General features: G+C 40.3%; 1 protein-coding gene across 10 annotated transcripts in view; it reads left to right on the forward strand.

Annotated features, from left to right (window-relative positions):
* The first annotated feature begins 9503 nt into the window (after positions 1 to 9503).
* The window catches only part of CEP250 (centrosomal protein 250), a 47150-nt gene continuing 30664 nt past the window's right edge, over positions 9504 to 25989 (forward strand). For 3 of the 10 annotated variants that reach the window (XM_007474243.3, XM_007474242.3, XM_056811778.1), the window contains exons 1-9: positions 9523 to 10000; positions 16522 to 16825; positions 17176 to 17232; positions 18021 to 18103; positions 18302 to 18467; positions 19127 to 19233; positions 19593 to 19841; positions 23142 to 23238; positions 25639 to 25740. In XM_007474243.3, the coding sequence (XP_007474305.1) occupies positions 16643 to 16825; positions 17176 to 17232; positions 18021 to 18103; positions 18302 to 18467; positions 19127 to 19233; positions 19593 to 19841; positions 23142 to 23238; positions 25639 to 25740 (1044 nt within the window). In that variant the 5' untranslated portion in view covers positions 9523 to 10000; positions 16522 to 16642. Of the gene's footprint in view, positions 10001 to 10035; positions 10398 to 16521; positions 16826 to 17175; positions 17233 to 18020; positions 18104 to 18301; positions 18468 to 19126; positions 19234 to 19592; positions 19842 to 23141; positions 23239 to 25638; positions 25741 to 25989 lie in introns of those variants that run through there. The other 7 variants (XM_007474241.3, XM_056811780.1, XM_056811782.1 and 4 more) reach the window with 5 other exon arrangements.

Below are 25989 nucleotides of genomic sequence, written 5' to 3' on the forward strand. Positions count from 1 at the left end.
ATATTGTAAACCTTAAAATTTCTTAGACTTATAAATGTTGGAAATTTCACCATTGGGAAATTTCATACTTGAAAAATTTCCTATTGATAGTGGGTCTTGGCTATTGGAATGTGAACCCCATTGGCATGGGAGGTTCCTCCTCCTCCCTTCTTAAGATTACTTTAGGACAGAAACCTTTTGCTGAACAATGGAAAGGGCTTTGACCTATGCTTAAGCACAGAACAGGAATTTCTTTGAGTCATGATTGATTTTAGAATTGATACAATAGAGATACTTGGAATGACAGAACCAGGTCTTGGAAAATAAAATTTCCACCCTACTCAGTCCTAACAGGATTTAGGAAGGGCTGCAGCATAGATCAAAATTTAATTATTCCAATCTCTACCCTACTCAGGGTAACAGGATTTAGGAAGGGCTGTAGCAAAAGATCAAGATTTAATTATTTGAGAATATGACCTTCAACATACATGTGCAAAGCCACAGACCTCTGGGCGGTCCTGGGTTAAGCTAGAGCCACCATTGGCACAGGGAAAATGATGGACAGTGATTGGTAGATGTGAGAACTGAGGGGAGGGAACTTGGATGGTTTCCTTAAAGATAGAGGGGTCTGAGGACTGAGGAGGGTTGGTTGGAGAGTTTTGGCTCTGAGTGGTTGGAGAGGTGCTCTGAGAAGCTTGCTCTGAAGGAAGCTGAAGGTGGGGGCCCCGGAGATTGTTTCTCCATTTTGGTCACGTGAGTAATAGGGACTGATCTCCTTTCTTTGCCCCAGCTATCTAAGGGCTTGGGCCTTTTGGCTCAGCCTAAACAGAGGGGGTATTTAAGCCCTATTCCCTTCTCTTCCCTTTCTCTCTCTCTCTCTCTCTCTCTCTCTCTAATTCCTTTCTTCCTCCTGTTTGTAATTAAACTCTATAAAAGGCTGACGGCTGACTTGAGTTTTCATTTAGGAATTACATAGCTGAATTCCTTGGCGACCTTAAATTAATATATATCAGTCTTTTAAAGTGATTTCCTTGTCACAATAAATAAGCAAAAAACAGTCTCTGCTCTCAAGGAACTTACAGTCTAATGGAGTAGACAACATGAAAACTATGTAAAAACAAGCTATATACAGGGTAAATTGGAGAAAATCAATAAGCAAGGCACTAAGATTAAGAAGGATAGGTATATATCCAAGCCTATGATCCCAAAAGAGGTCTGGACAATGCTCATCACCTGACAAACTTCAAGGAGACAGCCAACATCAATGAGTTCACATTCACATTCCTAGGATGGTTGGTCAGGAGGGCTACTTTGAAGATCACTTCCCCTCTGCCAACTGTGACCCTTACAGTGTCAGAGGCAATTATCCATACCTGTCTCCTCAGTGAGACAGGACATGAATCTTCTCATTATAAAAAACCAAGTGAACTAGACCTACAGATACCTTCTGCATCCCCCACTCCATAACTCTTTGCTTATGTCCTCTTCCACCTCACCTCTCCCCTTCTAAATTTCCCTACTGGATACAACTCAGAACAAATAATACCATATTTTTGTGCCCACAATAAATGAAAGAAGAAGAAAGAGGAAGAAGAGAAAAGGAGGAGGAGGACAGGGAAAGATGACTTCTTAAAGAAGATGGGACTTTACCTGAGACTTAAAGGAAATCAGGATAGAGATGAAGAAGAAATGTCTAGGCATGAGAGATATCCAGGGAAAATGGCTGGAATCAGGAGTTAGAGTATTGTGAGGAATAACAAGGAGGCCAATGTCACTGAATCACAGAATACAATGTAAGCATATGGAGAGTAAGGTGTAAGATTGGACAGATAAGAACAGATCAGGTTATGAAGGGCTTTAAAAACCAAATGGAGGTTAATGGCAATGCAGTGATCCTGAACAACTTGGAGGGATCTATGGAAAAAAAAAACACTAACCACATTCAGAGGAAACACTGTGGGAGTAAAAACACAGAAGAAAAACAACTGCCTGATTACATGGGTCGAAGGGAAATGGCTGAGGATGTAGACTCTAAATGAACATCCTAATGCAAACACCAACAACATGGAAATAGGTTCTGATCAAGGACACAAGTAATACCCAATGAAATTGCACATCAGCTATGGGAAGGGCGGGGGAGAGGAGGGAGGGAAATAATGTGATTATTGTAACCAAGGAATAATGTTTTAAATTGACTAAGTTAATTTTAATTTAAAAAAACCAAATGGAGGATTTTATATTATATCCTTGGTGCAATAGGGAGTCAATGGAATTTGTTGAATGGTGTGTATATGACATAGTTAGACCTTTGCTTTAGGAATATCAGTTTGGTAGCTGCTTGAAGGATGAACTGGAGTGGGGAGGAGGGACTTGAAGCAAAGAAACCAGGGACAAGGCCATAATTCTAGTCAAGGAGGGAAGGCTTGCAGTAGGTTGGGAAAAGTATCAGAGGAGAAAAGGGTGTGTGTAATCAAGAGATATTATGAACATATAAAGGATAGGATCTGGCAAAAGAGGGGTGGGAGTGAGAGAGTACAGAGTCTAGAATATTCCTAGGTTGTGAGTTTGGGTAACTAGAAGGATAGTGATAACCTTGATAATAATAGGGAATTTAGGAAGAAGGGAAAGCTTGGGAGGAAAGATAATGAGTTCATTTTTGGACATGTTGAGTTTAAGTTATCTGTGAAATATCCAATTTGAGATATTCACTAAGTAATTGTAGATGAGACACTGGAGGCCAGAAGAGAGGTTAGGACTGAACAAATAGTTCTAACAGTCATCTAAACAGGCATGACAGTTATTTAGCAACTAAGTGAAACAGATTTCTAATTTCTCTTCTTGCCTTATGTATCTTTCTATTCCAGTTCACTTCACACAGCTGCCAAAGAGTTTTGTTATTTTAAACTCTTACTTTCTGTCTTCGAATCAATAGAGCTGTAAGGGCTAGACAATTGGGGTGAAGTGACTTGCCCATGGTCACACAGGTAGGAAGTGTCTGCAGTCACATTTGAATTCAGGACCTCCTCTCTCTAGATCCACCTCTAAACCACTGAGTCACTGAGCTGCCCCCTCCAAAGAGGTTTGTTGGTTTTTTTTTTTAGTTAAAAAACTTATTTTCCAATAAAAATCCACCTCATCCCTCTCCTACTTCTCCCCACCCCTCCTGAAAGAAAGAAAAACAAAATCCCATTACAAATATGTGTAGTCAAACAAAACAATCCTTTATTGTCCATGTTCAAAAAAGTTTGTCTCATCTACTCTGAGTCAATTGTAGGTATTCTGTTTTATCATCAGTCCTCTAAAATTATGGTTGATCAGTTTCTAAGACTTTTAAAGTTTATGGCCTTAATAATATTATTGTTATTGTGTAAATCCATCTTCTTGGTTCTGCTTACTTCACTTTCCATTAGTTCATATGTCTTCCCAGGTTTCTCTAAAACCATCCCCTATATCTTTTTTTGTACCATAAATGTATTCTATCACATTCATATACTATATATAATATAATTGGTCAATCATTTCCCAATTGATTGGAAAGCCCTCAGTTTCCTATTTGGTGCCACTGCAAAGAGAGCTATTATAAATATTTTTGTACATATGGGTCCTTTTCCTCTTTCTTTGATCTCTTTAGGATATAGATGTAATCATGGTATTTCTGAGTCAAAAGGTATGCATAGTTTAATAGCTTTGGGAGCATAGTCCCAAATTACTTTCCAGAATGGCTGGACCAGTTCACAACTCTACCAACAGTGAATTAATGTGTCTTTTTTCCCATAGCACCTGAACCATTTGTCATTTTCCTTTTTTGTCAGCTTTAACAATCTGACAAGTATGAGGTGGAATCTCAGAGAAGTTTTAATTTACGTTTCTCTACTTACTAGTGATTTAGAGCATTTTTTCCATATGACTATTTATAGTTTTGATTTCTTCCTCTGAAGCTGCCAATTCATATCCATTTGACCGTTTATCATTGGAGAATGGCCCTCATTCTTATAAATTTGAATAAGTTCCCTATATATCTTGGAAATAAGACTTTTATCAGATAAACATGCTGCAAAAATTTTCCCCCCATTTACCTGCTTCTATTATAATTTTAGCTTCATTGGTTTTTGTTTATACAACTAGCTGGCACATATATAATATTAGAGACCCTTTCCATAGCAATAAGATGTGAAAAAGAAGTTGAAGAACTAAGTATAGGCAAAGAAAAAACAAAATCATTGCTTCTTGCAGATGTTATGATAATTAACTTAGGGAATCCTAGAGTCAATTAAAAACTAATTGAAATAATTAACAACTTTAATAAAGTTACAGGACATAAACTGACATGGATCACTAGCATTTATGTGTGTTAGCAATAAAATTTAGCAGGAAGAGGTAGGAAGAGAAACTACATTTAAAATGAACACAGAAAATACAAAATACTTAAAGTGTGTTTGCCAAGCCACATAAAGCTACTATGTGAACACAGTAAAAAAACACTCTTTACATAAGTAAAGATCTAAGTATTTGGAGAAATATTAATTGCTTGTAGATAGACTGAGCCAATATAATAAAGTGAAAATACTACCTAAATTAATGTATTTATTCGAAGCCATATCAAACTACCAAATGAGGCTACTAATGCCTTCCTCTATGAAATTAACTTCCATCTATTGTATAGATATCTTTTTTAAAGTTTTTGAAAATTTTATTTAATTAATTAATTTAAAATATTTTTACATGGTTATAAGATTCTTGTTCTTTCCCTCCCATACCCCCACCTCCGTCCCATAGCCGACACACAATTCCACTGGGTTTTACATGTGTCATTGATTATTCTATAGATATCTTGTACATAAATATTTTCATGTTTTTCACCCCCATTAGAATGTGACTTAATTGAGGGCATGAACTTTTTTTTAGGAACTGTTTTTTTAAACCCTTACCTTCTGACTTAGAATCCTTTGGGCTCTAAGGTAAGAAGTATTGGTTCCAAGGAAAGAAGAGAAGTAAGGGCTAGGCAATTGGGGTTCCCCAGGGTCACATGGTTAGGAAGTGTCTGAGGTCAAATTTGAACCCAAGACCACTGGACTCCAGGCATGGGGTTCTATCCAATGTAGCTGCCCCCAAGGGCATGGACATTTTTTTCTTTGTACCCTTGGCACTTAACACAGTGCCTGGCACATGGTAAGTGCTTTAAAAATGCTTGTTGACTAATTGACCTATAAATTTTTTCCATGTTCATTTTGTTCATTTCCTAATTCTGAATGTTGTTGAGAAAAAAAGAGCGGCAGAATCCTATAAAAGTAGCATTAAGAACACGAGCACAGAGATGGGAAGTCCTGGGTTCAAATCTGATCTCAGACACTCTTTGGCTGTGTGACCTTGGCCAAGTCACTTAACCCCCATTGTCTAGCCCTTACCTCTTCTGCCTTGGAATCAACATTTAGTATTGATTCGAATACAGAAGGTGAAGATTAAAAAGGGGGTTTTAGCTATGCTGGGAGCATAGAGAGCATCAAAGAGGGATAAGAATTTTTCTTGAGATGGTTAGGATGATAAAAGATTCAATTCAACAAAATGTAAAAATATATATATTAAACACCTAATGTGTATAAAACACTCTCCTTAGGTGCTGATTTATCAAGAGATAGTTGAATTTGTACAACCCAGTGGAATTGCCTGTCAGCTCTGGGAGGGGGAGAGAAGAGGGAAGGGAAAGAAAATGAATCATGGAAACATGGAAAAATATTTTAAAATTAAAAACAAAGATATATTTGAGCTACTCAACTCAGTTTGCTTCTGCTTTCTCTGCCAAGGAGAATGATCTGTTGACTGGGAATGAAGGAACAAAAAATGGTTTCTAGGAAACTGAAATCCAAGCTAGATGAGGAGGTGGCAAGAGGCTATCTATTAAATTATTAAATAATCAAGTAAAGATGAGTTATAGGCTCCATCAAGGATAAATCTGTTGTTTTATGGGATTGTAGGCTGTCAGGAGAACACCACAAACATAGCATAGGATTTCAGTAAAGAAAGCATTTGAGAGTCTCTCTCATGCCTTACTTATGGACAAACATGGAGAGATTTAGGCTCCAATGATGGTAGTTGGGTCAGTTCAGAAGTACCTGAATGAAGGAAGATAGATACCTCAGTAGACTGAGAGTCAGACCTAGAGATGGGAGGTCCTAGGTTCAAATCCGACCTCAGACACTTCCTAGCTGTGTGACCCTGGGCAAGTCACATGAGCCCCTTTGCCTAGTCTTTACCACTCTTCTGCCTTGGAACTGATACTTAGTATTAATTCTAAGACCTACGATAATGGGTTTGTTTTGGGTTTTTTTAAAGGACTAAACTGAACCTAAAAAGTGGTCATGAATTTGCTGATCTCAGTTTAGACAAGAGTCACCAGCAGAGTGCCCTAGTGACTTGTTTTTGGCCTTGTGTTGTATAACATTGTTAGCTCTGATATGGACAAAGGCAGAAATCGTATATGCTCATCAAATTCACAGATGAAACAAAATTTGTAGGGATAGAATCCGTATCCAAAAAGATACTGCTGGGCTGGTCTAGAGCATTTGTTTAAATATAGTCAAATGAAACTTAATAGGCATAAATTTAAAGCCTTATAGTTGGATTCAAATAACTTCACAAGAAGGTGAGGTACACCTAGTGTCAAAGTCTAAGAGAATCAGAATAGCAAGGAGGAAAATGAAGCATGGTCTGCTGGGCTTGTACCCAAAATAGAGGTTGCCAGAAGGAACTTACAAAAGGGACAAGGATGGAAAATCACTGGTCCGGAATATTGTAGATAAGAGGTATCAAATAAACTGCTATCAGGCCACATATAAGTGCAGTTCAATCCAGATTAAAAATGTCATTGGAAAATATTTAACAAAACAAATAAAAATAGTATCATGTTTTAAAACTAAGTCAATATGCAGCCCACAGGGACCCTTGTGTATAGATTAGTGGTCCCATGTTTATTGCAGCTTGATACCATTATTATAAAAGGTATTCCTGTTTATGTTTGGACTAGATGATTTCTGAGGTCCTTTCTAGGATTTTGGGATATTTTAGATGTCAGATGACAATATGTACAAAGGTCTGGTGTTGGAAAAAAGTAGAACCAATCTGAATAAAATGGAAGGTAAATTTTGGGAGCAGTGAAAAATATTCTTTAAACTATTTTAAATCCTCCAAGCCTCTATCCCAGGTCCTATTCCTCTCTCAATGATTTTTAACAAAAATAAAAAACCTTATCTTCCATCTTAAAATCAATACTAAATATTGGTTCCAAGGTAGAAAAGTGGTACAGGTTAGATAATTGGGGTTAAGTGATTTTCCCAGTGTCACACAACTAGATTTAAAATCAGAACCTACCATCTCCAGGACCAGATCTCCACTGAGCCTCCTAGCTGCTCCTCTCAGTGAATTCTTGAATATTCCCTTGGGTTCATTTATCATCTCTACATGGACACCTCAGATCTCTGTACCTTGTTCTTATCTATTTTCTGAACCTGAGTTTCATGTCTCCACCTGAATGTCCTATGGCATCTCAAATTCAACGTGGTAAAAATTGAAGCTACTTTTTTCCTTAAACTTGTCCCTATTTGCAACTTTCCTGGTAGCGCTGTCAACCTCCTAGGCATTCAGCCAAAACGTCTTTTTTTTTCCTTCTTCCTCAGTAAAGCTGATTGTCTCCATTTTCATCTTTGTATTCTCCTTTCTTAACACAGTGTACTTCAGAGATCGTATGTATTCCTAGATAGATACAAGGCATAGCCTTTGTGAGCTACTATGGGTAGAGCTGAAAGCAAAACTTCTGGTGAGCAATTTGGACAGTTGCTAGGCTAGAATTTGAATGAATGAAAAAAACAAATTAAGTATTTGTTGTAAGCCAAGCACTGGCCTAAGCACTGAGGACCCAAAGAAAAAGTCAACAGTCCCTCCTCTCAAGGAGCTTACTTTCTTTTATTTTTTTTAAATTATTTAGAACATTATTCCTTGGTTACCCGAATCACATTATTTCCCTCCCTCCCCTGTCCCCACCCTTCCCCGCAGCCTTCCTGCAATTTCATTGGGTATTACATGTGTCCTTGATCAGAACCTATTTCCATGTTGTAGATGTTTACACTAGGATGATTGTTTAGTCTACATCTCCAATCATATCCCCTCGACCCATGTTTTTAAGCAGTTGTTTTTCTTCTGTATTTCTACTCCCACAGTTTTTCTTCTGAAGGTGGATCTTCATTCCTTCAAGGAGCTTACTTTCTGATAGAAGACAATACACATAATAGAATGGTACTGTGGGGTGGGGGGGGAAACTAAGATGATGAGGAAAGACAAAGACAAATCAGTAATAATGGCAGACTTGATTTAATCAGGGCTCCAGAACTGGAAGAGGGCTTGGGATTATGGAAAGGCCACATGCCTAGGCAAATTGGCTGGGGATACAGTCAAGAAGATGGCTAGATAAAAGAGAATGGGGTGAAGCATGGTCTTTGGGCCTTTCTGAAATATTGGGCTAGGAGAAATGGCATATATTTTGGAGATGAAAGAATTAAAATCTCCAGGGCATGGTCAGTAAGTGGACAGACAGGACAGACAGACAAGATCTTCTAGATGATTCTGGGTTACACTTGGTTACTGGAAACCTAGAAACAGCAAGAGCTTGAGCTGAAAGGATAGATCACCTCTGGCTATTTGAGGACTTTAGCAGGACCTGTGAAAAAAGGCTGGTACTGAATTTGAACAATTCAATGGGGAAAGGATTCTGGTTCTGATTTTATAGTCTAATATAGTAAGTAATAATTCCAAAGAATTCATGATAAAAAATGCCACCACCTCAGAGAGAGAACTGATGGATTCTGAATGCAAACAGAAGGAAATTTTTTTCTACTTTATTTTTCTTGCCTTTCCCCCATTTTTGGCAACATTGGCTAATCTAGAAATGTTCTGCATGACTCCATATGTATAACTGATATAGTATTGTGTGCCTTCTTAGTGGAAGGTTTGGAGAGAGGTAGCTCAAATTTTTAAATCAATTATTATTAAAATATAACAAAAACATTTAGCAAAATATTTTAAAATATACAATAGAACACAGAAAGATGTTGAGGCTCATGCTTTCAAGGAGAGGAAGTGGCTTGCCCAACTACGTAACAGTAACAGGAATGGAATCCGGGTTTGCCTACCCCCGATTCTTGGACTATTTCCACTACAGAAAGATGGGTTGGGAGGGGGAGGCGACCCCAGAGCGCAGAGACCCACCCTAAGAATGAGGAACCCAGCTGGGTCAAGTCATCTTAGGGGTCCCAAAGGAAGGGTGGGTTGGGCGAGCATCTCCTGTGCTTGGGGATCGCCAGTGGAGTAGAAGATTCGAGGACTCAACGGCCTCGGTAGCAGGCCGAGCTGGGGGAGAGGGTACAAGGAGAGTCTCCAAAAATGTCCAGGACACAAAGCTCCCCGACAGAGAGACTGCGAGAGTTGGGGGAGGAGTCGGCCAAGGGACGCAAGCGCAGTAGCTCATGCTGGGGTACGGGCTCTGGAGAACGTTCGTCAAGCATGCAGTTTTCCCATACTCTTCTCCTCTGATAACCTTCCCAATTAATCGTCTCCTTAAGTTTCAACATCTTTATCTGTAAAATGAGAGGGATAGCCAAAAGATCTGTCCCCAAAATGCCTTCCAGCTCTCTCTACAAACTAGGAATCCATTCCTTGCCATTCACACAGCCGCCATTCAGGTTTAAGCCTGCGCAGTTGGCTGGGTCAGCCCGGGCAAGGGGGAGGAGGTCAGGGGTTAAGGATCCCAGTTCCGCCAGCTGAGGCGCAAGGAGGCAAAAGGGCGGGAATGGGGTAGAGAGGAGGGGAGACATTGAGAGGGGCGGGGCCTGGCCCAGTCCTATCTTCGGCCCGCCCCGGATGGGACCCTAGCCCCGTGGCCCTAAGGTGAGCAGAATCTCCCTGCAGGAGGGCACAGCTGCCGCGTGGATTTCGCCGCTGAGGCTGCCGGGAGCGGGCACGGGCGCGGGTTGAGGTAGGACTGGGCAGGGTGGGGCGGGGCCGTGATTAACGGTCTGGACTGCGTGTGAGGTAGTTGGGTAGGGAGGCGACGTCCTCAGGCCAGGATACCTTTAAAGCCCCTGGAGAATCGCAGGGGTTGCGAGGACTGGTGTAGACTATGCTTGCTCCGTTGTGCGGCCCCTGAGGTCAAGGGTCATGGGTCATGGATTGCGACTTGCAAAGGATTGTAATGAGCATCTGACCTCCTTACCCTCGATTCACAGAGGGAGGGAATGGAGGCCCAAAGATGTTACAGACCGACCCACTCCTGGACTTGGAACCTAAGTGGTGCAGGACAGTGTGACTGAACTTGGAATCAGGAAAAACAGTTCGTATCCTGCCTCAGACATTTGTTAGCCATGTGACTCTAGGCAAGTTAAAAGTAACCTAGCCTCTAGCCTCAGTTTCCTCATCATTTAAATGGGGATGATAAGAGGGCTTACCTACTAGTGGAGTTGTGAGGATAAAATATCAGTAAAGTACTTGAACTTTCAAAGGCTAAATAAACACTAAATAAATATCATTATTCCTGACTCCAAATTTAGAGCCCTAGTCTTTATACCACTCCTTTCTCTTGCCCAGGCCTTGTTTTCCTTAATTCATATAAGAATGTTGAACTGAATAATCTCATTTTAGCAGATTTCTGTTTTGATTCTGGTAAAACTAGCTGGAAAGTTATTGTCCACCATATTTGTCAGAGCTGATTATAGAAAAAGTCATGCTGTAGATCCTTATTTGAGATGTGGGGCTGGGAGTATTAAGGGAAAAGTGCACTAGACTTTGGAGTCAGGAGCCCTGTTTGTAGTCTTGGCTCTAGCTGTCACCAACTCTGTGAACAATGGCAAACGTAAGCTTCAGTTTCCTCCTTTGTAAAATGGGGATGATAATATTTACTACTTAAATCCTAGGACTGCTTTGAGAAAAACACCGTAGACTCTTCAGCTGCCTAGAGCATTGTAATAGTCTTAATAGATTTAGTCTGGTTAAAGTTCAGACCTGACATTTAAGGGTCTCTACAATTTGGTACTACCCTACTTTTCCAGACTTATATTATTCCCCTCAATACATTTCATGTTCCAATCAAACTAGATTACCCTCCCCAACACAGCCTATATTTCTGCTTATTTTGCTCAGGTTATTCCTGATTTCTGATGCCTTGCAACCCATTCCTTCAAGGCTAATGCAAATGCAAGTTCATTCATGAAATTTTCCCAGATCACCCTCATCTGTAATGAACTTACCCCTGGAACCTTAAACAGTACTTTATTTTTCAACTTTCTTGTACACTTGCATAATATATGTAGTAAAGAATCATAGTATTTAGAATTGGTGTTAGAGATAATTTGGTTCAAATCCCTTATTTTAGATTTCTTTGTAACTTTCCCTATCTGATTAATTGAGGGCATGAGTCATGTCCAAACTTTTGCAGAACACAGTTCTCTGCAAACATTAAATGGTTAATAAATGTATGGTAGATGAATGAGTAAGGCAAAAAGATCTCTTAGGAGATTCTTGCCACAGACTCAGTGGTAATGAGAGCTGGTATGCTATGGTGGCAATGGAATAGAGAAGGAAAGGACTGATGTGAGAGATGACAGGAGGAATCAACATGACTTTGTAACTGAATATGAGATATGAATGAGTGAGGGAGAAGAGTTAAAAATAATCTGGATTTTATCAAAAGGGTAAATGGGGGGAAGGGTGCCAGAGACAGAACTAGTGGTATCCTAAGGAAGAGTAGAATAGGTGAAAAGATGGAGAAAGAGCTCAGCTGTGTACATGTCAAATTGGAGGTACTGGTAGAACATTCACTTGGTGATATTTTTGGAGCTCAGAAGAGAAGTTAGACCTCCTAGGGACAGTAAGTTGCCCCACTTGGGGGTGGTACTTATTTTCCTTTCTTTTTTGGAATCTGCCAAACCTGGGCAGATTTGATAATTTTTCCCCTTTCTCTGCACTAGTGATCCCATTCTATCCTGTCTCCTTCATTTCTATCCTTGCCCCTTTATATTCTCCATTCTCACATTTATCATCAGTCATTTCCTATTAACACTTCCTTTTGCTTACAAACATGCCTGTGTCTCCCCCATTCTCATAAAACCTTGCCTTGATCTGTCCATCTTTACTATTATTCCATATCTCTTCTGCCTTTTGCAGCTAAATTCCTTGAGAGGACCATATGCAATAGATGCTTCCATTCACTCACCTTTCACTCAACTCTCTACAATCAAACTTCCAACTTTATCCAACCAAAACTGCTCTCTCCTCAATGGCAGTGATCTCCTTTTTTCAGTTTTCATTCTTCTTGACCTTTGTAAGCTTTGGCTATAAATGACCCTCTTCTTGATATTTTCTTCCTTATAGTTTTTCAGGGCACTGCTCTATCCTAGTTCTCTTCCTACTTATCTGAACTCTTCTTGCTTTCCTCTGCTAAATGTTCATTTAGACTGGTTGTCCCCCCCCCCCCCCCCCCGCCCCCAGGGTTCTGGCCTTTTCTGCCTCTCTCTACTATGTCATTTGGTGATTTCATCAGTTTCCATGAATTCTGTTATCTCTCTGGTGATGATTCTTAAATCTACTTATCTACTCTTGACCTCTCTGCTGACTGTGTCTTGCATCTCCAACTACCTATTAACCATCTCAAACAGTGTCCAGTTGACATTTTAAGCTCCACATATCCAAAACTTAACTCATTTTCCCCTCAAAACCTTGCCCCCTTTCCAGACTTACCTATTACTGTCAGGGACACCATCATCCTCCCAGTTCCCCAAGTTCACAGCCCAAGTATCATTCTTGACTTCTCTCTATTACTCATTCTATCATAACCAGTCAGTCATCAAGGCCTTTTGATTTAACTTTTGTAATTTCTTTTATACATGCCCCCTTCCCTCCTCTGCCACTGCTACCATCCTGGTGAATGTTCTTGTCTCTTCATCCCTGTACTCTTGCAGTAGCCTCCTAGTTGGTCTGCTAGACACAAGTCTCTCCCTTCTCTAGTCCATCCTCCATTCAGCTGCCAAGGTAGCTTTGTTAAAGCACAGGGCTGATCATGTCTCCCTGCTACTCAGTAAACTCCAATGACCATGTGTCTCTAGGATCAAATTAAAAATCCTCTGTTTGGCATTCAGTCCTTCATAACCTACCCCCCTACACATACCACCCCCCACCACCCTTTTATAGACACACTTACTTTTCAATTTGGTGACACTGGCCACTTTGCTGTTCATCAGACAATGCATCTCAGGGCATTTTTTTCTAGCTGACCCCCATGCCTTCCTCTTATTTGCCCCCTAGCTTCCCTGACTTCCTTCAGGTACTCTCTAAAATGTCCTATGCTACAGGAATCCTAAACTTCTCCTGAGGCCTCTTAATTTAATTTTAGTGTCTTCCTTCTATTGATTATTTCCTGTTTATCTTTTATATAGATGTTTACTCATAGTTATTTGCATATTGTTGCCCTCAGTAAATTATGAGTTCCTCTAGGGCAGTAATTTATAACATATAATTGGGAAAATAAAATATCTTTGAATAAAAAAAGAGGAAGCAAATAATAAACATCAATTTATCCTTTCCCTTCCCAATGGTCATGGAAGAGATATCTTTTTTTTTTTCTCCATTAAGATGAATCACTTTGTGTACAGCCTTCTTTGACCCCAATCCTTCCCACTTCTAGTACCTTGTTCCAGTAGTCATCCCTTCTCATATATTTTAATTTTCTCCCTTCCCATTTGCCTAGAAATATGCTATTACCCCAAAACAAAAACAAAAAAACAAACCTTTCTTTGATCCATGAGCTAGTTTATCTAGTTCCCATCCCATCTCTTTTCACCTTCACTGCTAGACTTAAAATAGTTGTCAATACTTCATATCTGCTCAGCAACTTGAAATATGATTTCTGTCCCCTACCATTCTACTAAAACTCGTCACCAGTGATTTATTTATCAAATTCAATAGCCTTCTAACCTCTATAGTTTTTGACACTGTTTCCTCCTGAAGGTTCCTCCCTTAGTTTCAGAGACAAGTTATCCTTTTGTCTATCTGCTTTTTTCTATCCCGAATTCCTAATTTCTCGATAATTTAATGATGTTCCCAGCAGTTTATCCATAACTCTTTTCTTGCTCTCTTTCTGTCTGTCTGTCCCTCTCTGCAATATCACTAATTCTTAAAGCTTCAATTCTTACTTTAAAGCATAGGACTGCCTCATTTATATCTCCATTCAGTCAATAGATAAGCATTTACTAATCACCTACTATGTACCAAGCACAATGCTAAGCAATGGGGATACAAAGAAAGACAAAAGATTGCCCATATCCTAGAGCCATGTTGGGAAACCTATGGTATGAGTGTCTGAGCATGCTGGAGGGGGCTGCTCCCTTCTCCCTCCCCACTCTTCACCTGAGGACATTTCTCACACAGCCTGCCCCTCTGCCCAGCAGCCCAGTGGGAGCACTTCCTCTCCCCCTATCTAGGATAAGGGAGAAGACTCACATGCAGCACTAGGCTTTCAGTCCAACAGTTCTTTCTCTGGAGGTGGATAGCATTCTTTGTCATGAATTGTTCTAGATCATTGTATTGCTAAGAGTAGCTAAGTCTTTCACAGTCAGTTATCCCACAATTTTGCTGTTTCTGGGTACAATGGTCTCCTGATTCTGCTTATTTTACTCTGCATCAGTTAATGTAGATCTTCCCAGCTTTTTCTGAAATCATTCTATTTATCATTTTTTATAGAACAATAGTATTCTATCACCAACATATGTCACAATTTGTTCAGCTATCCCCATAATTTTCAATGCTTTGCCACCACAAAGAGCTACTATAAATATTTTTGTACAAGTAGGTCCTTTCCCCTCTTTTATGATCTCTCTGGTATGTATATAGATCCAGTAGTGGTATTACTGGATCAAAAGGTATGCACAATTTTATAGCCCTTTGGACATAGTTCCAAAATGCCCTCCAGAATGGTTGGATCATTTCACAACTCCACCAACAATGCATTAATGTCCCAATTCTGCCACATCCCTTTCAACATTTATCACTTTTTTTTACTGTCATATTGGCTAATCTGATAGGCATGAGGTGGTACCTCAGAGTTAATTTGCATTTATCTAATCTAGAGTGACTTAGAATATTTTTTCTTATGATTATTGATAGCTTTTATTTCTTTATCTGAAAATTGCTTGTTCATATCCTTTGACCATTTGTCAACTGGGGAATGGCTTATATCCTTATAAATTTGACTTAGTTCTCTATAAACATGAGAAATTAGATCTTTATCAGAGAAATTTGCCATAAAATTTTTTCCCCAGTTTCCCCCTTCTAATCTTCATTACATTGGTTTTGTTTGTACAAAGGCTTTTTAATTTAATGTAACCAAACTCATTCATTTTACTTTTAATAATGTTCTAGATCTCTCTTATGCTTCCTCTTTTATCAAGTTTCTCAAAACCCTTCCATTTCATCCTTTATTCTTTCCCCCTTTGCTCTACTATCAGAGAAAGAGGTAGTCTTCTTACCAAGGCTACTTATTCCCTTTTGTCTCCTCCAAGAGCTTATCCTTTCAATGATTCCTTTTCACTTTTTTCTTCAATATCTTTTTATTTTATTTTATTTTAAACCCTTACCTTCTGTCTTGGAATCAATACTGTGTATTGGTTCCAAGGCAGAAGAGTAGTAAGGGCTAGGCAGTGAGGGTCAAGTGAATTGCCCAGGGTCACACAGCTAGGAAGTGGCAGAGGTCAGATTTGAACCTAGGACCTCCCATCTCTGGGCCTGACTCTCAATTCGCTGAGCCACCCAACTACCCCCTCTTCAATATCTTTTTATCCTACTCTCTAGCTGCTTTCCTGATGCTTACAAATATGCTCAGTTTCCTCCCATTCTTAAAATACTTTCTTGATCCTGCTGCCATCCTCATACTTTTCCCTATAATTTCCACTCATTGTTCCTCTTAGAGTACTTATGAAGTTGTAGAATTCAAAATGTCTTTCCTGTTCCTATAATCATCTTCATCCTAATTCACATATCTATAATCCTACTGTTAAGCTGTTAGGTAGGGAAGGATAGAGATTATTAATATAACATAGTTGAGGAAATGGAAATTCGGAGAGATTATATGGTCACAAAACTAATGAATTTCCAAGCCGCTAAAAGAGATCTTAAAATTAATGTAAGTGAAGCCTCTCAATTTAAGGAGGAAACTAAAAGAGAATTGACTTGTTCACACATTAAGCTATGGCAAAGCCAGAACTATACCCCAGATCTCTTGGCTCCCATTTCAGGGCTCTTTTAAACTTTACTGCCTTCTCTATTGGGCCCATGACTGAATCACTGATGAGACTGAGGCCCATAGCCTACATTTGGCTCTACATGGCTTTCCTTTGGCATAGCTATTTTCCTAGGAGACTGAGCTGCCCCACTTATTTTCCACTCCCTTTTGGCCTCTGCCAAGAGTCTGGGTAGGTTTGACTGCCTTCTTCCGGTGCTCCTGTCCCACAGCCCAAGAAGAAATCAGAGCAATGCACTCATGGTGATAAGACCTGCCAAAGAGTAAGCAGAATAGACATGTGCTTCCTGCTACAGAAAGACAAGACTCTCTGGCCTGGTATCCAGTCCTCAAATGGAGGCAAGAGACCAAGGGCACAACATGAAGCCCCAGCCTCTGAATATGGTGCTGGAGAAGCAGATCCTGGCACTGCAGCAGCAAATGGCCGAGAACCAGGCTGCTTCCTGGCACAAGCTGAAGATCTCCCAGGAGGCCCAACAGAGACAAGCAGTACTTGTGAGAAAGTTGCAAGCCAAGGTAAAGTAGCTATTCTTATGTGGAGGTTTGGGGGATAAGTGAGGAGGAAGAGAGATATCTGAGGGATTGAGGGTGATGGGGGGACCAGCAGCTTTAAGTGGGATTGTTTGGTGAGATGAGGAAAATATTTAGAAATGTTAGCCTATGTTTCTTTCATGTGCAGAATAAGAACTCTGCTCTGTTCCTGAATGTCAAAAGTCTCTCTTAAGGATCTAGGCAGATGCTCTAACTTAATATTGTCTTAACCCACTCTAATAACAATAGGTCACATAGTCCTCTAAAGATTTGCTGGGGAGTCACAGTTAGTGCCAACAGTGTCCATTACCTGTGGCCTGGGACTCTTTCCCCAGGTACTACAGTACAGAAACTGGTGTCAGGAACTAGAGAAGAGACTGGAGGACATGGGGGTAAGTGGACATGATCTCTTGAGTATCCATGCTATCTTTTCCCTGGACATTCAGTGAACTGATGTTACCTGAAATATGGGAGGGCCATACCTGGGCTGAGTACACTCATTCCTTTGCTGCTAAGCACCCCACTGGTCCCCAATTCTGTGCTGGCACTTATTTTCTGCCTGAATTCTGGCCTTTGATGAGGGAATGATCAGCATCAATCCCTTCTCCCTTTACCTCTTAGACCACAATCACATAGATCTCTTCATGGGACACTCCCCCCACCCCCACATCAGCTACTTCTAGCCATAGGACTGCTAGCACCTGTAGCCCATGGAGATTGCTTGCCTCTTGGCCTGCCTAGCTGAAACCCATGAAATAATAGAGAAAGAATGAATTTGTCCTCCTGCAGGTGCCAGTGCTGGCTGAGCTCTGTGTGTATATGTGTCTGTGTGTGTTTATGAGCACCTCTCATGAATTTCATGTACTAGCAATGAGGGCACGATAACATGTTTGTGCCTAAGGGTACCTGCCACATGTATGAGAGCTGGCTTTCATGGGATCTGTGAAGGATGTTCCTGTGTCTTATGGAAAAATATCTTTAGAGTGAACCTCACTAAAGAGTAAAGAGGGATGTGAATCTTTCTGGGCAATAAAGATACTGAGGTTAAGATTATGATCTATAAAAAGAGACTGGCAGATATAGAGAAGAAAATCAGGGGGAAGGTAGATGTAATGTGTAATGTAATGTTATGTAATGACCTGGTTAGAGGTAAATACCTTTTTTTTTTGGTCTGGTTAAGGGACCTATGCCAAAGAGGTGGACAAGTGCTGAAGAGCCCAGACTGGAGCAGCTGCTGATCCGGCTGGAGGAAGAGCACCAGAGGTGATGACACCAAGTTCCTCAGTGTGGGCATTAGGTGGCCAAGTAGATAAGGTTATTCTCAATAAGCCAGGGGACTTTGGATTTAGCTATCACATCTGATTCCTGACAAGACAGGGCTAGTATCTGCCATTGTACTATAAGGGGTTAGGGAATTGGACCACACTTATATTTTCTATTTTTATCCTTACCCTGAATCAGGTCTGAGGGTTTGGTGAAAGTGAACACGCAGCTTCAGGAGCACCTGGAGGAAGCTGATGTGGTGAACAAGGCCCTTCAGGAGGATGTGGGGAAGTTAACAGTGGACTGGAGCCAAGCTCAGGATGAGCTGGCAAGGAGACAGAGTGACTGGCAAATGGAGAGGGAGGTAGGGTATGCAGGGAGCTTGGGCAGCCCAGCAATTTAAGGACAAGGAGTTTCATATCCTTATAGGAGGATTCATGGTCCAGAGACAGGGTTAAAAAAAGTTAACTTTGAGGGGGCAGCTGGGTAGCTCAGTGGATTGAGAACCAGGCCTAGAGACGGGAGGTCCTGGGTTCAAATCTGGCCTCAGCCACTTCCCAGCTGTGTGACCCTGGGCAAGTCACTTGACCCCCATTGCCTAGCCCTTGCCACTCTTCTGCCTTGGAGCCAATACACAGTATTGATTCCAAGACAGAAGGTAAGGGTTTAAAAAAAAAAAGTTAACTTTGGGGCTCATCCGAGAACTGGCTTGTCAGTGCTCAGTGCTTCCTTGGGGCATCAACTCAGTTCTCTACCAGGATGACTCATTCATGACTAGGAAGTCTCATCAATAAATGGCATAACACCAAGTGACTCCATACCACCATGGGTTGTGCCTACCTCTGCGGGGTGGGGGGGGGCAGGGGGGGCAGGGGGGGGTGTCTTGTTGGAACCAGAAGTTTTCTGACATCCTTAGTCTGGATGATGAGGTAGGGGAAAGTGAGTTGAAATAGGTTCCATACTTCCTGGACTGGCAGTGTTGATCTCTGACTGTTAGGATGACCTTAGTTTCCAAACATTCAGTTCTTCAAGGGCTACCTGAAAGGGGAACATGGCCGCCTTCTCAGCCTGTGGCGGGAGGTGGTGACCTTCCGACGCCATTTCCTGGAAATGAAGACAGCCACTGACAGGTCAGTGAGGAGAGGGGCATGGGAGAACCTGAAACTTAAACTGGGAATGAACAGGAGTTTATTCTCTTCCTCCCTCCTAATCTCCATTAGGATGGGGTTTGAAGCACAGAAGTGAGTGGGAAAGTAAAAAGGAGGAATAACATGTGATACTGTGCATGGGGCAGTGTGTAGCAGTGAGGCATTGAGGAGAACTGTCTGACCAGAGCAGAGGAGATATGCTGGGGAATAATGTTGGAAATATGTTGGGGAAATTGATCCTCCAGATGATGCCCTCTGGAGACAGAATCCTTAGGGTTGGGTGGGCTTTCTTATACCACACCCTTCATCAGTCCCTTATAGAGTCTTTTGTGTTCCCTCAGGGATTTGGCTGAGCTAAAAGCTGAACAAGTGAAGATTTCTGGTTCCCTCCTGACCAGCTGCCTGCACCTGAGCTTAGAATTACAGTCCCGGGAGGCTCAGGGGTCAGGGAGACTGGCTGGCAATGAGCAGGTGCATCTACAACTAGTAGCCAAAACCCAGGAGCTGGAGAAGGAAATACACAAAAGAAGCCAAGAACTTATACTCCTGAAGGCTAGAGGGAACATGGAGAAGACAGAACTTCAGGATAGGTAAGATGATAGGGATCTTATTAAAAGCAAAGCAAGCAACTCTCCAAGGATTTGGATGTCGGTGCCAATTAGGTGGACAATAACTCAGAGTCTTACTGTCTTCATTGGAGGAAAGAAGGTTAATCAGTAAACATTTATTAAACATCTACTATATGCCAAGCACTGTGCTAGTTCTGGGGGATGCAAAGACAATAAACTCTACTCTTGAAAACCTGTCTACCAGAGGAGGCATGTACTCATTTAGATAAGTATATACAAAAGAGAAATCAGCTAATTTCTGAGAGAAGGTACTAGCAACTGGAGGGATCAGAAAAGGCTTCATGTAGAAAGTGACTCTTGAGTTAAGCCTTAAGGGAAAAAAGGCAGCGGTAAGGAAGGGGTGTATTCCAGGCAAAGGAGACACCAACTGATTTTAAAAACACAATAGAAAAAAATGCAATGTCCATGTGAGGGCCATTGAGAAAGCCAGCTTGTCTGAACTATAGTGTGAGGAAGAGAGTAATGTGTGATAAGAATGGAACGGTAGTTGTGTCAGGTTTTAAATGCCAAACAAAGGGGTATATATTTGATCATAAGGAAATAGAAGCCACTGGAACTTCATTTAGCAGGGTAATGATGGGATACATATGACCTTTGCTTTAGAAAAATCACTTTGTAGCTGTGTGAAGGATAGATTGGAGTAGGGAAATACTTGAGACAGGGAATCCAATTAGGAAGATATTCCAATAGTCCAGGTGAAAGAGAGGTAATGAAGTTCTGAAGTAGGGTGATTTTGTGAATGGAGAGAGGGGGACAAGATTGGGAACTACTTGGGGTGATTGGAAGGATGGTGGAGCACTTGACAGAAATAGTGAAGTTTGGAAAAGGAGCAGGGTTGGAGGGAAAGTTTATGAGTTCTCTTTTGAACCTGTTGAGTTGGAGATGGCTACATGACATCTAGTTTGAAATGTCCAGTAGGCATTTGATGATATGGATTTAGAACTCAGGAAAAACTACAGCTAGACATTTAGATCTAGAAGTCATCTGCAGAGAGATGATGATTGAATCCATTGTAGTTTTAATAAGATCAGTAAGATAGTATATATAGAGAAAGAGGGCCCAGGACAGAACCTCAGGGATATTTGCATTTAATGGTTAGGACCTGGATGAAGATCTAGGAAAGGAGACTAAGGAGCTGTCACATAGGGAAGAGAACAAGAAGAGGGCATTGTTTAAAAAAAAACACAAACAAACAAGCCCCACATGAGAAAAAGTATCCAAGAGAAGAGATGGTCAATAGTGTCAAATGATATAGAAAGGTCAAAAAAAGAATGAGCTGGAGTGGAGGGAGGAAAGGTCATAATATTGGTAACTTTAGACCAATTACTTTTTTTTTTAACCCTTACCTTCCCTCTTAGAATGTGTATTGGTTCTGAGCAGAAGAGTGGTAAGGACTAGGCAATGGAGGTTAAGTGACTTGGCCAGGGTCACACAGGTAGGAAGTGTCTGAGACCAGATTTGAACCTAGGACCTCCCATCTCTAGGCAAACAGTTGAGTAGAAAAAGTGAAGGTAATGAGTATAATAGGCAGCTGTTTCTAGGAAGTTTGGCTGAGAAAGGGAGGAAAAATATAGGCAAATAGTTTGAAAAGATGGAATGGTAAAACCTAGAGAAGTTTTTTTGTTTTGTTTTGTTTTGTTATAAGGATTGTGGGGAGACAGGAGGGTATTGCTGTTTATAACCAATAGATTAGGAGGGATTTGCTAGAGAAGATGGGAGGGGAAGAGACCAAGGGTACTTGTGGCAGATAAGGGCCACATCTTCATTAGAGACTAGAATAAAGGAAGTTAAAGGGGAATATCAAGAGGTTGTGAGATACCAATTAGAAGGTGCCACTGAATATTATAATTGTGTCATATCTTTGTTTCTTCCTAAGAATTTTCTCCCCATTTTCGATTTCCTTCCTGACAATTTGGCTATACTGGATTAGCTCTTGGAGTAGTAATAGGGCATTTGAAAATCCCATGGAATCTTGAAGGGGTCACAAAATTAGTAAAAGTTATGGCTTTGACAGATTCTTATGAGATGTGCCATTAGAGTATTTCAATATCATAAGCCAGGAGAATGGCAGGCAAAAGATTATGATAAATCTTTCTACACTGATTCTTTCCTCTTTGTTGCGTATGTAACAACATCTCCCTATCAGAGATAAAAACATACCAGCTGTTGAATTAATAGTTGAAAATTCCCTAGAGAGAAAAAGGGCAGATAGTCTTTCAGTATGGGTAGACATAAAGGAGAAAACAAATGGAACCATTTAGGATTCTGAGCTGTCATTTTCAACTCAGGCAAGGGCCTATGAGTCTTCCTGGACTATTTTCTGAAGATATTAGCCCATTGTGCTAGCACAGTCAAAAGTCTTAACCAAAATATTGTCTAGAAAGGGATTAGGAACAACACAAAACTATGATGCATCCACATTAGAAATACTAGATTCTCATCATAAGACATTTGGAAACTGAAGAGAGTCCACAAAGTCAACTGAAATAAAAAAGATGAGAAAGTTGCTAGTTGAGGACAGACTAAAAGGATCTGAAAAGATAGAATGAGAAATGTATGTGTGATCAAAGTTTCAAAAGTAATGATAGGAATGGAAAGGGTAAACACAGAGAGAAGGGCTTTCAGAGTACCAAAGCTATGGAAAAAACTGATGACTGAATTTAAGAGTAATAAAAGGAAGTTTCATTTTACAAAGTAGGTGATTGTACCTTGAAAAGGATACAGGCAAAAAATACAAATGACTTCAAAAATGATAAACTTATAAATAGTAAATTTATAATGGGAGGATCGGAAAAATAAAAATACTTGAGGATGTCCCTAAGCTTTAAAGTTGGCACAGTAACCATAAACTATAATATGATAATAGCTGGCCCTGTTGGAGACAAAATTTTAGGCTAGAGAGATCATGAAACTGTCCCATTGTAGCAATTCTAATGTTCTTATTGGCTCCAGGGTACTTGACATCAAGACTAACCTGGGCCTGGAGAGCTCCCAGCCAGAGCTTTCCTTCCACCTTTCAAGCCCCAAAGCAAGTGTTCCAGCCTTGAGTTGTGGTAAATTTGTGCATGTGTTCTGAATTGCTTTTGGTTTCAACCCAATTCTAGGCATTAGCATTGTGTGATCCTGAAGGAGCACAGAGAGAGAGGGTTCTGGGAGCACCAGAGATATGTAGTGGGATTTACTAGAAAAGTGTGCTAACGGGTATTCTCTCCTCAGCAGTGTGCTGATCATCCTACAGTAATGCTGTGCCCTTCCCCACAGGGTGACTGAACTTTCTGCTTTGCTGGCTCAGAGTAAAAAACAAAATGAGGAGCAGGAGAAGATGTTGAAGGCTCTGAAGGACACCATGGATATCCTGGTATGTAGTCATTTTTTCTGGAAGAAGTTGGAGATGAAGGGCTCTGGGTCTCCTTTTGTGTAACCAAGCCAATGTAGTGCATATCAGTAAGTACCCAGTTGAAGGATTTCGTGAAATCCCTCTGTTTAGAGGAAGAACCAAATTTGCCAAAACCTGAAAATCCTCAACACAACTCTAATAAGACCTATTTAGTGTGTTCCCTTGGCAGAATGAGGCCGACTCACATTTTCAAAGGAAAGTTGACTAAAGAAAAAGGTAGCTGGAATATTGAATAGTCTGGAAATCATGTCATATGAAAAACAGTTGTAGAAAGTAGAATGTATTGCCTGGATAAAAAAAAGTATCTGAAGGACTGTCACTTGATAGGAAAAGGTTTATTTTGTGTTCCAGGGAACAGATCAAAGCATAGAAAAATCTGGCTTACTCTGAGTGAGTACTTTTGACAGAGCTTTCTAATAATAGTATGAACTGGTAATGATTTCCCCATCACTGGGTGTTATAGAGACTAGATGTCCTGACTTAGTGAAGATTTCTATAGAGATGAGAAATTAGATTACCTGACCACTAAATCCATTTTGACTTTGAGTCTCTCCTCTGATTATGCTATAGCTTACAAGGAACTAGACCCATTTTGATCCTCTTAGATCTCTAAGTACTCATCAGCATTGACATGAGTGAAGGAACTGGAGGAGAAATCTGTTTTAAGTGTTTTCTCTAGTCTCAATACTAAGATTTTTTGACATAGTAATTGATCTCAAGCACCTATTTACTGCTCTAGGACAGTTCTTGTCTCTTGGCTTGGCCTGTTTAGGGCATTATTGGTGACCAGGGTGGAGGTAAACAGCTTTAGAGTTAAATATAAAGGTAAGAAAAGCAACAAACTTGGAGAATATTTTAATAACAAAACTCTCTGACAAAGGTTTAATTCCCCAAATATATAAGAAACTAAGTAAAATTTACAAAAAATCAAGCCATTCCCCAGTCAACAAATGGTCAAGGAACATGAATAGGCAGTTTTCACATAATGAAATCAAAACTATCAATAAGCACATGAAAAAGTGTTCTATCCCTCCTGATGATAAAAATGCAAATTAAAACAATTCTGTGGTACCACCTTACACCTAGCAGACTGGCCAATATAGCAGCAAAGGAAAGTGATAAATGTTGGAGGGAATGTGGCAAAACTGGGACACTAATACACTGCTGGTGAAGTTGTGAATTGATCCAACCATTCTGGAGGGCAATTTGCAACTATGCCCAAGGGGCACTAAAAGACTGTCTGCCCTTTGATCCGGCCATACAACTGCTGGGTTTGTACCTCAAAGAGATAATAAGGAAAAAGTCTTGTGCAAAAATATTTATAGTCTCACTCTGTGGTGGCAAAAAATTGGAAAATGAGGGAGTGTCCATCAATTGGGGAATGGCTGAACAAATTGTGGTATATGATGATAATGGAGTATTGTTGTGCTGAAATGAATAATAAACTGGAGGAATTCAATGTGAACTGGAAAGACCTCCAGGAATTGATGCAGAGTGAGAGGAGCAGAACCAGGAGAACATTGTACACAGAGACTGATACACTGTGGCACAATCAAATGTAATGGACTTCTCTACTAGCAGCAGTGCAATGATCCAGGGCAATCCTGAGGGACTTATGAGAAAGAACATCCACATCCAGAGAAAGAACTGTGGGAACAGAAACACAAAAGAAAAACATGATCAATCACATAGTTTGATTAGGCATATGATTAAGGTTTTGATGTTAAAAGATCACTCTACTGCAAATATGAATAATATGGAAATATATTTTGAACAATGATATGTGTATAACTCAGTAGAACTGCTTGTCAGCTCTGGGAGTGGGGAGGAAGGCTTGGGGAAGGGAATCATGAATCATATAGCCATAGGAAAATATTCTAAATAAAAAAAGGAGGAAAATAAAAGAAAAAACATAAAGGTAGTAGCATGATAGTTAGAGATCTATACATCAAGGTTAGGTACGAGATCTATAAGTATGGTACATTGTACATATTCTCAGACTTTTTCAGTGTATTGATCAATTATGCTGATTTTTTTTTCCTTTTTTGTCTTTAAAAAAAATACCACTTATATAGGATAGCACTCTGGAAGTGAGAGGGTGAGGTATACTAGTGAAAAATATGATTGCATTTTAAAAATCAACAAAAACTATTTTTAAAATAATATTTAAAATATTTACTTCATAGGGTTTTTGTGGGGATCAAGGGAGATAGTTTATAGAGCACTTTGCCAAGTTTAAAATACTATATACATACTGGCTATTTAAAGGCAATAAGACTTACTTAGAATCAATTTGTGGCTAGGGATATATCCCCAGTTTGCACGTCCTCAGCTCATGTCTATTCTCCATTCCCTATTCAGGAGACAAATCGATCAGAATTAATGGAACATGAGGCATCTCTCTCCAGAAATTCTCAGAAAGAGAAGTTGTCTTTGCAGCAAGTGATCAAGGACATAACCCAGGTATGGGGAAGCCAGAGATACCTCCTTTAGGTAACTAAGACTAACTATCACCCACCTTCCCAGGCATCCCTCTCATATTCCTGACTTTCTTCTCATACTCCAAAGAAATTCATCAGTTTAAGCTTAGGACTTAATAGGCAAGTGAAAGACGGTGAGATAGAAATGTGAAAGGAATAACTAAGCATTAGTGATTATTTTAAGGAACTAGAAAAGATGAAGTTGGTGCCTGTCCAATGAGGTCTCTCTTTC

Source organism: Monodelphis domestica, chromosome 1 (genome assembly GCF_027887165.1).
Source record: "Monodelphis domestica isolate mMonDom1 chromosome 1, mMonDom1.pri, whole genome shotgun sequence".
Lineage (NCBI taxonomy): Eukaryota > Metazoa > Chordata > Mammalia > Didelphimorphia > Didelphidae > Monodelphis > Monodelphis domestica.